This window comes from Diabrotica virgifera, chromosome 6, assembly GCF_917563875.1.
Source record: "Diabrotica virgifera virgifera chromosome 6, PGI_DIABVI_V3a".
Lineage (NCBI taxonomy): Eukaryota > Metazoa > Arthropoda > Insecta > Coleoptera > Chrysomelidae > Diabrotica > Diabrotica virgifera.
This window is the reverse complement of record NC_065448.1, coordinates 27,179,788-27,194,358: the sequence shown is the minus strand read 5'-3', so window position 1 is coordinate 27,194,358 and position 14,571 is coordinate 27,179,788. Positions and strand designations below refer to the sequence as shown.

Below are 14,571 nucleotides of genomic sequence, written 5' to 3'. Positions count from 1 at the left end.
AAAAATAGAATAACAAAGCTGGTAAAAAATCTCAGAGATAGTAATTTTCAATATAATATACGCAGTGACGTTTTGGATTCGCTTGATATTTCCGAACACCCCCAAAAAATACAAAAGTATGGCACAGATCTCGAAAAACAAGTATATTTTGAAATTTTTGATACTATTATTATTTGTGCAAATAGATACTCCTTTTTTTCAAATTTTGAAGATTTGCAAATTTTTGAAGCTTTGCAAACATTTAAAAGTTACGCCAAAGAATTTTCAAAGTATCTATTAGACAAGTGTATTAAAACTATGAACTATGCATCATTCTTTAATCAAATAGACAACTAAAGAAATGAATTAAAAGTTTTATATGCTGATCCAAATATTTTCGGAAGATGGGATAAGTTACAAAATATGTATAATTTTATATACTGCAATTCATTGCAACAAACTGTTCCCGAAATTAATAAATTATTATCATGAATTCTCTCATTGCTACCAACTTTTGCCTTAAGGTGATACAGTAGCGATCAACAGGTAGCAACAAAAATGCGGTCCAAGATTCCGAAAGTTCTACGAACTTTCAAAAGTGAGGCAACAGTGCGTCACTGACACTGACAGTGACGTTTATACTATCAAAAACAATAATTTTTATACAGATAGGGGCGAAATGTTGCCAAGTCAGTGACGTTCGACAATAGTAGACTATATTAAAAATCATTTGAACGTAAGTAGAGTTTTAGTTGTCAAACTACTACAATTCTACAGGGTGTGAATATTGCTACGAAATTAATAAACAAACGTAATTATCTTTTAAAATACCCTGTATAACATTACAAATCCTCATATTTTAAGAAAGAAGACATCGAAGAGAATCCAAAAATGTAAAAATATACAGGGTGTCCCATTTAAAAAAACGAAGTTATAAGCAACTTCCGGTATAACCGGAAGTTGCAAAGAGATGAAAATATTTTCATTTAATAGATCATCCTTCAAAACCCCTGTATTCCAATTTTCATGACTCTGTTGCTTTTAGTTCTCGAGATATTTCTGTATACACTGACTTTCTAAGGCATTCTGATGATCTCAAATTCAGTAAAGTATCATTGTCTGATAGATCTCAAATAGTAAAGGTCAAAGGCTTTAAATCTAAGGAGATAAAAGTACCTTCTGGTGTGCCTCTAGATCATTTGGGACCCTTGTTATTTAACATCTTTATAAATGACATACATAGATGCTTTCAATATTCCGAATTTCTATGTTTTGCTGATGACCTGAAATGCTTCAAGGCTGTCTCTTCTACTACTGATTATATCAACTTGCAGTCAGATTTGTCCAGACTTGTGGACTGGTGTGAAAAAAATTGCATGGATTTAAACCCAAACAAATGCCTTACAATGTATTTCTCTAAGAGGCGTTTCCCCTATGCAATTTCTAACGTCATCTTGATCAATATGTCAGTTACTAAGGATCTTAGAGCCTTATTTGACACTGATCTACCCTTTAAATTATATATTTCAGAGATTATTTCTAGAGCCCGTTAAATGGTTGGCTTTGTCAAGAGATGTACAAGAGATTTCACAAATCTCTCAGCAATCCGCCTATATGTATTGTTCATTGGTCAGACCCCTATTGGAATATGCTTCTTCAGTCTGAAATCCCCTCTATACATGCCATGTATACAGATTAGAACAAGTGCAAAGAAGATTTTTGCGGTATTTGGCCTTTAAAGCTGGAGTGGATCCCCCTGATATGATAACTACCATTACAACTATGATTCACTTCACACGAGATTTTCTCTCCCTGCTCTTCAGATTCGTAGGCAATGTAGGGACTTACAGATTATTTACAAAATTTTTAATGGTATTGCTGATTGCCCAGATCTACTGTACTCTATTAGTTTGGTAGTGCCTCAAGGAATACTAGATTTCACCTAATGTTTCATCAACCTTTATGTAGAACTAATGTAAAGCATAATAGTTTTAATTTTAGTTCAAGATCTGTAAGGACAGCCAATAATTATCTAAAAACATTGATTTCAGTGTAACTCAAAGACGCTTTATGTGCTTTATTAAGGATTTAACGCTTTGGGTAGGACACTAATTTATAAATTTATAAGTATATTTATGGGTAGCTAGGTGATTTAGTGGTAAGTGGCCAAATAATTGTCAATGTTTAATATTGTCTGCGATATGTTATTATTTTGTGATTTAAGTGTATTTACATATTTTTATAATTTATTTTGAGGTTTAATGTATATTTTAGCTTTAAATTATTTTGTAAGAATGGGTAAGGCCCGTAAATAAATAAATACATAAATAAATATGTTATAGCTTTATTAATTAAGAATATCAATGTAATAATATTGTTGTTAGACAGGTAAATATCATTTTATACCGGGTGTAACAATCATACTGTGTTTTTGTCTCAAAGTTCAAAACACTCTGTAGAATATTATAGCATAGATACAATATTGAAATTAAAACTCAATTATAGTAACCTTAGGCTTTCTTAACATTTTATTTCTTTATTCATTTGCTTATGTTGGATAATAAAAAGTTGGGTACATTAACAACTAGCCATGTTTTTCGTCAATACAGGGAGTTTCTAAATAAGTGCGAAAAACTTTAAGGGGTAATTCTGCTTGAAAAAATAATGACCGTTTGCTTTATAAACATATGTCCGCAAATGCTTCTTTTCCAAGATACGGGATGTTGAATTTTTTCTAACAAACTGACAATTCATTTATTGCTCTAAAACCGGTTGAGATATGCAAATAAAATTTATTAGGTTTTAAGAGGTAGTTATTGCGCATTTTTTGACACGCAACTAAGAATTTTGTATTCACCATTGGCGTGCACACAGGTATAAACATTTTAGATTCATCCCATTATATTAGATAAATACAATTATTACTGTACGATATTATTATTACGATAGCAGGGGTGTTATTCTGGATCTTATCCTGGCCCCAGAAGAGCTTGTCATTTCTGAAGCTGACGATGCTCTGGTTTCACCTGACTCTCATCATCCTCCTCTGTTAACATCATTGCAGCTTAATGTTTTTGATAGGTCAATTTCTGGTAACGAATATTATTATGATTTCCGTAATGCAAACTTTCCAGCAATTCACCAATGTCTAGAATATATAGAATGGGATAACCTGTTTCGTGGTAGAGATCTTTCCGACATGATCGCTATGTTTTATGACATTATTTACTCTCTCATTGAACATTTCACTCCAGTTAAATATTTTAGTACTAAGAAATTTCCTTGTTGGTATTCTTCTGAGCTTAAGCAATTGTTAAAGGAAAAAATAAAAGCACATAAAATTTATAAAACCTTAAAGACTCCTGAAAGCTATGCTGATTTTTGTCATCTGAGAACAAATTGTAAAAATCTATCTAAATGCTGTTATGACAATTACATACGTTTCACCGAATTTTCTATATAAAATAACGCAAGGCATTTTTGGAAATTTGTAGGTAGCAAGCGTGAAAACAATTGTATACCTGACTCAATGACCCTGAATGACTCTGTAGCTTCATGTGGCAATGATATTGCCAACTTATTTGCAGATCACTTTTCATCAGTTTATAGTGATATTACTTTAATTTGCAATGTTGACCATATTCAGTCTCAACTCAATATCTCATCATATCGTATCCAGATTTCCAAAATTTACGAAAAGCTTTCATCATTAAGTGTCAACAAGGGTCCTGGGCCTGATGGTATACCACCTAATTTTCTTAAGGAATTCAGTTTTGTACTATCGCGACCTTTGTTTCATATATTTAATAAATCTTTGGATGTAGGTCAGTTTCCAGACTTTTGGAAACTTTCTTATGTCACACCAATATATAAATCTGCTAATAAATCTAATATTAGTAATTACCGCCCTATATCTATTCTTAGTGTTATACCAAAGGTTTTTGAAAGTATTATAACTGATTTCCTCACCTTCGATAGCTCCGGGATCCTAAACTCTCAGCAATTTGGTTTTACTACAGGTAAGTCTGCTGAACTGAGTTTGTTGACCTATGATGATTTTCTGTCTGAAGCCTTGGAGGAGGGACTTCAAGTTGATTCAATTTATACTGACTTTTCCAAGGCCTTTGACAGAGTAAATCATGAACTCCTGATTCAAAAGCTTAGCTCCTATGGCATAAGTGGACCTTTGTTGCAGTGGTTACAGAGTTATTTAACCGAAAGATTTCAACAAGTTCGAGTAAACCACTTTTACTCACAAACCTTTCCAGTTAAGTCAGGTGTACCACAGGGGTCCCATTTGGGTCCATTACTCTTTAATATATTTATTAATGATATTACCAACTGTTTTCACGATTGTAACGCCTTGCTATTTGCTGATGACTTGAAGTGCTTTAAAGTTATAAAAAATCATTATGATGCTGCCATATTGCAATCAGAACTGAATAACCTCTCTGCATGGTGTTCACTTAACGGTATGAACCTTAATTCAATCAAATGTCATGTAATTAACTTTAACCGTACTCACCACCCAATATTATCAAACTATTACATTGATGACCAATTGCTCAACACTGTTAATAAAATCAAGGACTTGGGGATTACACTGGAAAACTCTCTTTGTTTCAATACTCACATCATCAATGTCATTCAAACATCTATGAAAATGCTGGGTTTTGTAAAAAGAACAACTCGTGATTTTACAAACATATCCAGTATTAGAGTTCTTTACTTCTCTTTGGTCAGGTCTCACCTCGAGTATTGTTCTTCAGTGTGGTCCCCACACTACTTGGTCTACATTAGGAAACTTGAACAAGTCCAAAATAGTTTCTTCCGTTACATTGCTTTTAAGCTTCATACCTATCAAGATTACGCTGTATGGCAGCATCAACTCCAGGTCCCTTCTCTTGCAAGCAGGAGAAAACAAAGGGACCTTTTGCTATTATTCAAGATCTTAAATGGTATATGCAGTTGTTCTCAACTACTTAATAAGATCGCACTGTTTGTACCACCTCGCACCACTAGACAAGTGCGAACATTTTATGTACCATTCCACAGGTTTAATTATTCACTTTTTTCGTTCGTACCCAGAGTCTTGAATTTAGCAAACTCCCTTTACAATTTACAACTGTTCGACAACTCCATCAGTCGTTTTAAAAGAAATTTACATGGGATCAATATTTGAGTGAAGCGTCTGTAATTTGTTAACTTGGTTTTATGATATTATTTCATAGTACATATTTACTTCTAATATTATATTTATATTTCTGTATGTCTGTTTTTTATATTATATTATGTTATTGTTTTTTTCTGTACACTATGTATTTTTATAGAATTGGGCTTGCCCATAAAATAAATAAATAAATAGATATTAGGTATATAGGATATCCTTGAATCTGGTCTTCGAGGGCCCTCGACTGCAGTTAGCACCAACTATTGCACACAAGTCCATATACAAAAAGAATGTGTATGTGTGTACTTTGTATGCACGTAAGAAGTTATACTTCTATTATATGATTTAAACGAAATTAATATACTTTAAACAGTTTATTTATATTTTATTTAAATATTAAATTAATTTTAATACTTACTACTTCTCAAAAAATTGTATTAAAACAGTGCCAAAAATTAAAATAATAAAAGAATAAAACACACACAAACAAACACATTGAAAAATGCCACAAATGATTTCTGAACAATGTAGGAAACATTTTTAACTAAATACGTATTTTATGAAAAAAAAATTATATAATAAACTTACAATCATAAAATGTATAAAAAAAATAAAAGTTTCCATTGGGGTTCGAACCCACTTATCAGCGCAGTTAGTATTGAAATTCATTCACCTTAAACTTTTACCCACAGAGACCATGTGTCATCATGTGCGAAGATCAACTAACTAAATGGATTAAACTTTTGACGGTTCTGAATTTATTATTTTGATTTTGAATATTATTTAAATTTATTAATTTATTATTTAATTATTTTGATTTTGAATTGAAATTATTTAGAATTGAAAGAAATATTAGAATACAACAAAACGTAGAGTAAGAAAACAATATATTAGGTCAGGGGTGGCCAAGCTCCTTGATAGCCAGAGCCACTTTTCACATGTTAAAACTTTTCGCGAGCCGCAATTAAAAACGTATTCAAAAAGTATGTAAAGAAGGTATGTACCTAGTACAATGTTTTTTAACAGAACCTTTATTTATCGAAAACAGAAATAAAATTACGAAATATTAAAACTGAATTACATTTGTTTTCCTTATTCTTCTTCTCGTTGTCCTTATGCCCAATAAGAGAGTCGGACTTTGCTATTGCCTATCCATCTCCTTCATCCATTCTTCCCATTTCCTTCACCTGTTGCGCTGTTTTCCGTCTCATGGTTCCGATTTCCTGGATTTGTTCCATTCACCTCTTTCTAGGTCTTCTCCTTCTTCTTTTCCCCTGTCTCTTGACATCTGTCACCTTCTTTACTAGTCTGTTCTCGTTCATTCTAGTTATATGTCCAAAACAATTTAGGTTTCCTTTTTCAATTTTTTTCTCTATTGGACCCTGTCTTAGCATGTTTCTAATATTTTCGTTCCTTTCCCTGTCCAACATTTGTTTTCCTTCTTTTGGTAATTCTTTAAAATTTGGTGAATAATTTGTGGTAGCACTTCTAGTAATTCTTTCAGATGCTGGTTAGTTAATACTGATATGTATTAGGATTTTACGAATTTTAAAATGGAATTAAATGGTCCATAAAAGTAGGTTGTTTCTAATATGAAAATAATTCGACAAGCATCCTTTTTTAATTTAGAGTACCTATGTACTTCGATTTTGGTACAAATTTACAAAATTCGGTAATCGGCGTCGACTTATAATTTTATTTTCGAGCTTGCTCTTCTTGCGTCTCTATTAATTTTAATTCTCCAGATGTTGTTTGGGTCATATATTGGTAATAAAAAATTCACCTTATGCACTATGTTTATTTCAAATGAATTCAGAAAAAAATTAAGAGACGATTTAATAGTTATTTATGATATAAGTGTTAAAAGTACAATTTTAAGGCCTTAAAAATGTACTTTTAACATGTATATCATACAATATTTTTTCTACAAACGAAATTCAGTTATTTCTACTCATTCCGCCTTAACCATGGAAAATGGTAAAACTGCAGTGCAAGAAATTCATTTTTCAAATTGCGCAAATTGTACTATTAATATTAATTTTAATAAATGAAATATAAATATTTTGACCTTTGCTTTCAAAATTTGACATTTTACTTTTAACTGCAATGCCTTAAAATTTTTAAAGCACCCAGTGCTTTAAAGTGATATTTTTAAGCTCCTATGGAGTGCTAAAATTGCATTTTTAACACTTTTTTGTAGAAAAATATTTTAAGTCTTGAAATAAATTTTAAACTTCGGTCAATATTCGTTCTGGCTTTTTTATTTAGTCATTAAATTTTTCTAGTTTAATATTACAATAAATTTTTTAAGTCAAGTAAAATGACTAAATATAGGTACAAATCGGTCTGGAGTGGGTTGATTACTGACTTTTATGTCGCGCCACTCTTAATATTCTTTCGCGCAGTTTTCAATTTGTCATATCGTTGTCGACACAAGAAAAACGCATAACTCCAATTTTTTTACTTAAAATGAGATTTTACTTCCATTCATTAGCCAATCGCCTATTCTAGCCATCCGACAAATAATACGTCATTTAAATGTAGATTTCTAATTTTAAAATGTATACTAGAAAAGCAGGTATCTCCCCTTGTCAGAAAATTATGTTAGTAAAATACGCAACTCGAGCGCATTTTCTGTTAAGTCAGTTAAGTAATTATTGCCGTTGATTTGATTTGTTTTTTTTTTGAGTGAAATAGAGGTTTTTAAGTTCTAATTTTACATCTGTAAGGCAGTAAGATAAAGAAAGTTGATTTGGGTAATAAATGTTTTTAATACGATTTAAAAATAAAGGGATTTTTGTTGCTTTAAACTATCACTGGAGTTACATGGTTTTCCGTATTTTATTTTATGAACCCATGTTGGAGTTACATGTCCATCTAATGTTACTGTTTTTAGGCTCTCCTAAAAAATTAAGGAAAATGGAGTTACGAGTTTTTGTTGTGTCGACGACGATATCACTCTTAGCTTGGATGAAAATGGAATTTGTTACAAAATTTGGTCTTTCACATTTGTTGTCAGTAAGTTAAAAGACATTCTGAAACACATATGGAACGATAATAATTTTTCTAAATAACACAAAATTGAAAAGGATATCGGGTACATTTATCGAGAGCCACAAGCAATTCTTCAAAGAGCCGCATGTGGCTCGCGAGCCGCAGTTTGGCCACCCCTGTATTAGGTGAATATTGATAGAAATTTTGATGGTAATCAAATTATGCAAATCAAAGCATTACATACTATTTTAGTAGGTTCTTTTTAAATTTTCCAAATAGGTAGGTCCTACCTATGAAATTTTTTATTAGGATACTGAAACATTTACAATTATTACGTACCTGTCGCTTTTAAAAACTATTTAAAAAGTCACTACAATAATATAAACTTGCATTTTTCTCTGCCATCACAACAATAAAAACTAATATACACAACATTAATTTGTTTATCCAAAATCTCCATATTGAACAATTATTGACAGATGATTTTAACACCCAATCAGATCCCGTATAACGTTTATACCATACTGTCTGTGTGCGCATGTGCACAGAATTATGAAATTTTACTCTCAATCGCGCCTAAAGAAGTATAACTTCAAAAACCTTACAAGCTAGGCTTTAAAACACTGGCAAACTAGCTTAGCCGTGGGTTGAGTAGAAGACTTCTTTGCCTTTTTCACGAATATAAGGCATAAGTTTTTGTGCTATTAAGCAAACCTCTTTTATACCGTGATAGAAAAGCAACAATGAATACAAAAATAATGTTGGACTGGTTGCCTTACTCGTGTAAATAATTTAAAATTAATGAAAATGCAACATATAATATGCTAGAATATTCCACAGGGTGTTCCAAATTCCAAGGAAAAAATACAGAATGATTGTTACACTCGGTATAAAATGACATTTACCTGTCTAGCAACAATATTCTTACATCAATATTTATTTATTTATATACGGGATTACCCCCATTACAAAACATACAGTATAAAATCAATCTCTGACTAGAGTAAAATAAATCTTAATTACACATTAAACAAAAACGAAATATTAATAGTTATCCATTACACATATTACATCTATTACACAAATCAGTTAAAATAAACAAAAAAGTACCTGTCAAGCTCTTTTAATCCGATTCTTAAAAGCAGCTAAGGAGGCACCAAACATTTCCAAGTTATTCTCGTTGATAATTTTTAGTGTTCGCTCAATGGAAGAATGCATACCATAGTTTGTTCGATGAAAAGGTATATAAAACAAATCAACATGTCTGAGACTTCTGGAGGGAACATATAAATTAATAGATTGGAGAAGTTCAGAACAACAAATTAAACCATTTATTAATTTAAACACAAATACCAAATCAAGAGTTATCTCATCGAGTTTTTAATAAATTCATGTTGAGTGTTTTTAAAATATAGGTATAATCATGATTAGTAATACGTATGTTTAATTTGTATGCACAATATCTCAAAAATTTATTCTGCAATCTCTCCAACGTAGTAGAATGAGCTTGGTATTGTGGAGACCATACAATAGATGCATATTCCACTTTAGATACAACCAAAGCATAATATACCATTCTTAAAGCCCATACAGATAGCCTCAGACAGTTGCGAATGATAAAGCAAAAAGATTTGAATGCATTTACTGTTACATTATTTATATGTTGCACAAAACGCAACTGCTCATCAAATGTGACTCCTAAGTCTTTTATTGTTTTAACATAAGACAATTCATTTTCATTAATTGTGTAAGAAGTATCATATTTTGTATTACCTCTAAAAAAGCTTATATAACAGCATTTAGCAACATTTAAATGCAAAATATTATTCTCACCCCAAATACTTAACCAGTCTAAATCTTCTTGAATTAATGTTGCATCAACATTTGAATCTACGGATTTAAATAATTTCAAATCATCTGCAAACATCAGGAAATCGCAATTTCTTAAACACTCTGATATATCGTTCACAAATATATTAAATAACAAAGGTGAACAGTGAGCTCCTTGGGGTACTCCTGATGTCACATGAACATGATATTCTTAAATAATAAGGCTATAACATACTAAAAATTCACTAAAATCAGACAAATGGTATAGGAAATTCAAGACATCTAACATGTCCCATTTTTAAGGTTTTCTGTTAATTTTGAAGGTGTGTGTATATGAATCCCTATGAAAAGGCATTAAGGCTAATTTATGTTACACCGGGACGTGGACGGCACAGCGTGCAAAACAACAGAAATCGCATGGCCTCGGTACTTCCCGGTGTCGCCCTGTTCCGTTGTAAGATCAACTAGCCAATGCTTTTCATATCAGACGATCCTTCAACGTGCCTGTCCCGTCCATGTGCCAGTTGTAACATAAATCCGACTTTACTGTGTGACTCTAGAATAGAACACACCAGCTGAATATGCTTGTCTGCCCGTGGCCACTCTTATTGTCTCACAAATATGCCCTTAAATTTAAATTAGGATCAAAATTATACTAATTTTTTTTTTATTAAGCTCAACAGGCCTTGAATGCCTGTTGAGCTAAACAGTTTACCTTTTTACAATACTTCTAAATATGGTAGGTGTTGGAGAAATAAATTCCCAACACTGGTGTTTTTTGGAACTGTGCTTTGTTTCAATATTTTATTTTCAATATTTTATTTAGTGGTTTGCGCCTTGTGTACACTTCACAAAGTTTTTTCTATGTTTTTATGTTTTATGATTCAAAGTTTACACAAAGGCGCAATATTCAAAACAAAAAAAGTTCGTTGCCAAGGTGTTGTTATATTATAAGAATAAAAGAATAAAACAAAACGGGAAAGTAGGGCTTGTGTTCGATCCCACACAAAAAATTACTTTAATACCAAAAGTTTGTGTTATTGTGATAAAGGTTTAGTTGTGAAAAGTGCCTTTAGTTATTTCTAGCTTCCGAAGTTTAAAACCAGTAAAAAATTATTTCTTGGTGTTGCAAAAACCCAACAGGAGGACTTAAATATTTAGTTACTAACCTTTTTCAGATTCTTGTTTTTCTTCAAATGGATTAAGTTCATTGCCATGTTGTTCTATTTCAGTTTTTATGGGACATTTCTTTAAGTCAAAAGAATCATATGTGCCATGTGTACTTTGGCTATTGGATTCCTCTTTGATTTCACATTTAAAACCATCTAGAAGAGCATTATTAAAGTCATTATACTCTATTTCTATTTTGCACGTTTCCTCACTAAATTCTTGTTTCACTTTCATTTTATTAAAACTTGATTTTATGTATTCTAATGATAATTTTAAACCAGGGCATTCACATCCACAATGTGTCCACAGTCGGACTTAGTAAGTACTCCGTGCCACGAAGCGTTAAATACCGCTATGAATTCCAAGTTTTCATTGGTTAGAACTACCCACGTGATATCTGTGTTCGTACTGGTCAAATGATTAAGAATGACAGAGCGGGATATTTAAATACCAATATTGTATGCAAAGTGTCGTTTCAAGAAAACAAGTCAGCTAACTGAGGATGATGGATAAATATTAATTTCTTGTTTATCTTACAATTGACAATTTTTATGATAGAAATAAAAGTGTGGTAGAAAATCAATATGTATTGAAAAACGGTATTGATTAAAAAACACTATTTATTCGTTTCTACTAGTCTTCTTTCTAGACTGTACCTTAGTCTCATAAAATATTTCTTTTTATCTCATAAAAAATATAAACAATTATTGTATAGCTATAATATTCTTTTAATTTATTTCAGTTGTTCAATACAAACACGGCAGCACTAGAATAGATCTTATAAATTAAATTATAAATGCATGAAAATTAAAAAGAGATAATTTACATAAAAGTTAATATACTGGATATGGGGAAAAGTAATTTAGGGGAAATTATATGTTATATTATATAATAATTATGATTTTCTTCGGCATTTTGTGAAGTATAGGGCATGTTGTGTCTTGTGTCCTTTTAAAAAGTCTGAAATTTCATTTACATTTGGATTTTTAAACGTATCACTTATTAATATGTTGCTACGATTTTTGTTCCTTTGTGGAGAAAAACCGTTTCTGTGGTTCAATGTTTTTACAGATTGAAACCTTTAAAACACTTCAATTTTTTTATGCAAATTTTTATTAGATTTTTTGTTGCATGTAGGTATATTTGACAAAACAATCTAAACATTGCTGTCACTTAAATTATCTAAATCGGGTGTATGTATTTACAAGCATCGTCAAATCTTCATGATCTTTTTTATTGCAAATTAAATTGATGTTACTTAAATCCTTAAAGTCGTGGTTTCACTATCAAATAATTTGATCAAACAGTTTGAGCAAACTCAGGAAGTGACGTCACAACTGCAGTTTGTTCAAATTATAAAAATCTAGTCGTCACACTATCAGTTTGATCAAAGTTTGTATTGAGAGTTGTGGTAGTAGGTACATATATCAAAACCCACAAGCATTCTAACACTTTAGCGAATAATAAGCCCCAAACTCTCTATTGTAGAAGGGAGTTAGTAACAAACCAAAAAGAGTAACTATTGGCTACAAAAGCTGCTGTACAAAAATCAGTGTGCACGCTGAAGAAAGCAACGCAGGGAATGATAACGAAACAATTTTAATGTGTAGCTAGGCCATGAATGATAAACATATACAGGGGCTCACAGCTTAAATGATGCAGTCACTACTCAATAAAGCTAGCTTGTGTCAGTCGCTCAATATTTATTAGAAAAAACTTACATACTGAAAGTAGGTAAGTTAGTATGAGTCTTCTAAAATAGCATAAGCTAAATAAATTTTGGGTTTCAAATATGCAATAATTAACACCCTCAGCGCCAGTGGGACCACTTTTAGATATACACTGTCCTCAACACTGTGTACCGAAAAAGATACACATGGCTCGTTGTGTTCGATCTATTGTGTCACCTAAAAGGACACACTTTCCTAAGTTTTTATATATAGAGAATAATGCTATGGCCTGAGCCAATTTCCTGGTATAACTGGGTTTGGCCTTATGACATAAAAAGATTGTATGTAACTAGAAATTCGTATGAAAAATGTTGCCATGTATGGGCCAAAACAACTTGCTCCAACTCATTATGCAGGGAAAGATTCAAGGAAAAAGAAGCATAGGGAGATGCAGAATATCTTGGCTGTGCAACTTGAGAGAATGGTACGGATGAACATCAAACGAACTTTTCAGAGCAGTCGTCTGCAAAGTCCTAATAGCTAAGATGTATTGTCAGAGAAATAGCAAATAATCCCAAAAAAGTGCACCAAAATTGAGAGATGAGGTGGAAACACAGTTTGGAAAAAGATGTAATCCTAAAACAATTAGACGGATATTACAAAAGAATAATCTACATAGCTGAACTGCAAGAAATAAATCTTCTATCAGCCAAAGAAATAAGCACCAAGGAGTTTTGTTTTCTTTATTAATATTCTCCTTTAAAAGTTTACATCATTTTAGCTGATATCAAAATCGTACACAAAATAATTAAAGAACTATTGTTATTTAAGTATGGTATATTTGAAACCCAAAACATAGCTTATGCTATTTTAGAGGACTTAGTAACTTACTTTCAGTATGTAATTTTTTTTCTAATATTTGGTCACTGACACAAGCTAGTTTTATTGAGTAACGACTGTATCATTTCAGAATTGAGGCTGTGAGTCACTGTAGGTGCAGTACAATAATTTTGCTTATACAAATTATCAGTAATAATATTTATTTATATCAAAATAAAAATTCCATCACATAAATGATGTCTAACAGCTGATTGTCATTTGTCTTTATTGCTTAATTCTCTGACCAATACGAACACAGATATCACGTGGGTAGTTCTAACCAATAAAATCGTGGAATTCATAGCGGTTATTAACGGCTCGTCTCCGTGCCCGTGGTCCGTCACTCAGTACCAATGAACTGTCACTGTCAGTCAATCAGGGTTGCCAGATGAAATTTCAGAATATCCCTAGACGGGAGCTTCAATTTCCCCTAGAAATCCCTAAATCGTATTAATTTTACCTAAAAAAGAAGAAATTGACAGATGACAGCTGTCAATTTAATTTATAACCTATTAAACACTGTGTTTAATCCACTTTAATCATTGATTAGGTCTTAGACAAGGAAAAAAGAGAGGACCGGTAACACTCATTTAAAACACACGTTCCAAAAGTGAAGCCACTTTTAGGTTTGTTTGTCACCAGAAACATGGCGGTCACGTCAAAAATAACAATGGGTTGCCAGTGGTGGGTGTTCGTTGAAGGTTAAAATTTCATAAAAAATAAAGTAAATCATCATCTAAAATTCGTAATAAAAACATATGTATGTATTGAAACATATGTACGTAATATGAGCAACTTAATAAAACATTTACCGTACACAAATTCTTCATTTTAAATACATTTCATGTTTTTATTTTAAATACTCAATGCATAACAATA

At 31.7% G+C, this 14,571-nt stretch overlaps 1 protein-coding gene across 4 annotated transcripts in view; it reads right to left on the bottom strand.

Moving 5' to 3' along the window:
- Positions 1–14,233, bottom strand: part of LOC126887392 (zinc finger protein 235-like) — a 72,027-nt gene extending 57,794 nt beyond the window's left edge. The window contains exons 1-2 of one of the 4 annotated variants that reach the window (XM_050654893.1): positions 11,356–14,233; positions 11,143–11,298 (exon numbers count right to left, since the gene is read on the bottom strand). In XM_050654893.1, the coding sequence (XP_050510850.1) occupies positions 11,143–11,298; positions 11,356–11,377 (178 nt within the window). In that variant the 5' untranslated portion in view covers positions 11,378–14,233. Of the gene's footprint in view, positions 1–11,142 lie in introns of all 4 variants that reach the window. The other 3 variants (XM_050654895.1, XM_050654892.1, XM_050654894.1) reach the window with 3 other exon arrangements.
- Positions 14,234–14,571: the final 338 nt, after the last annotated feature.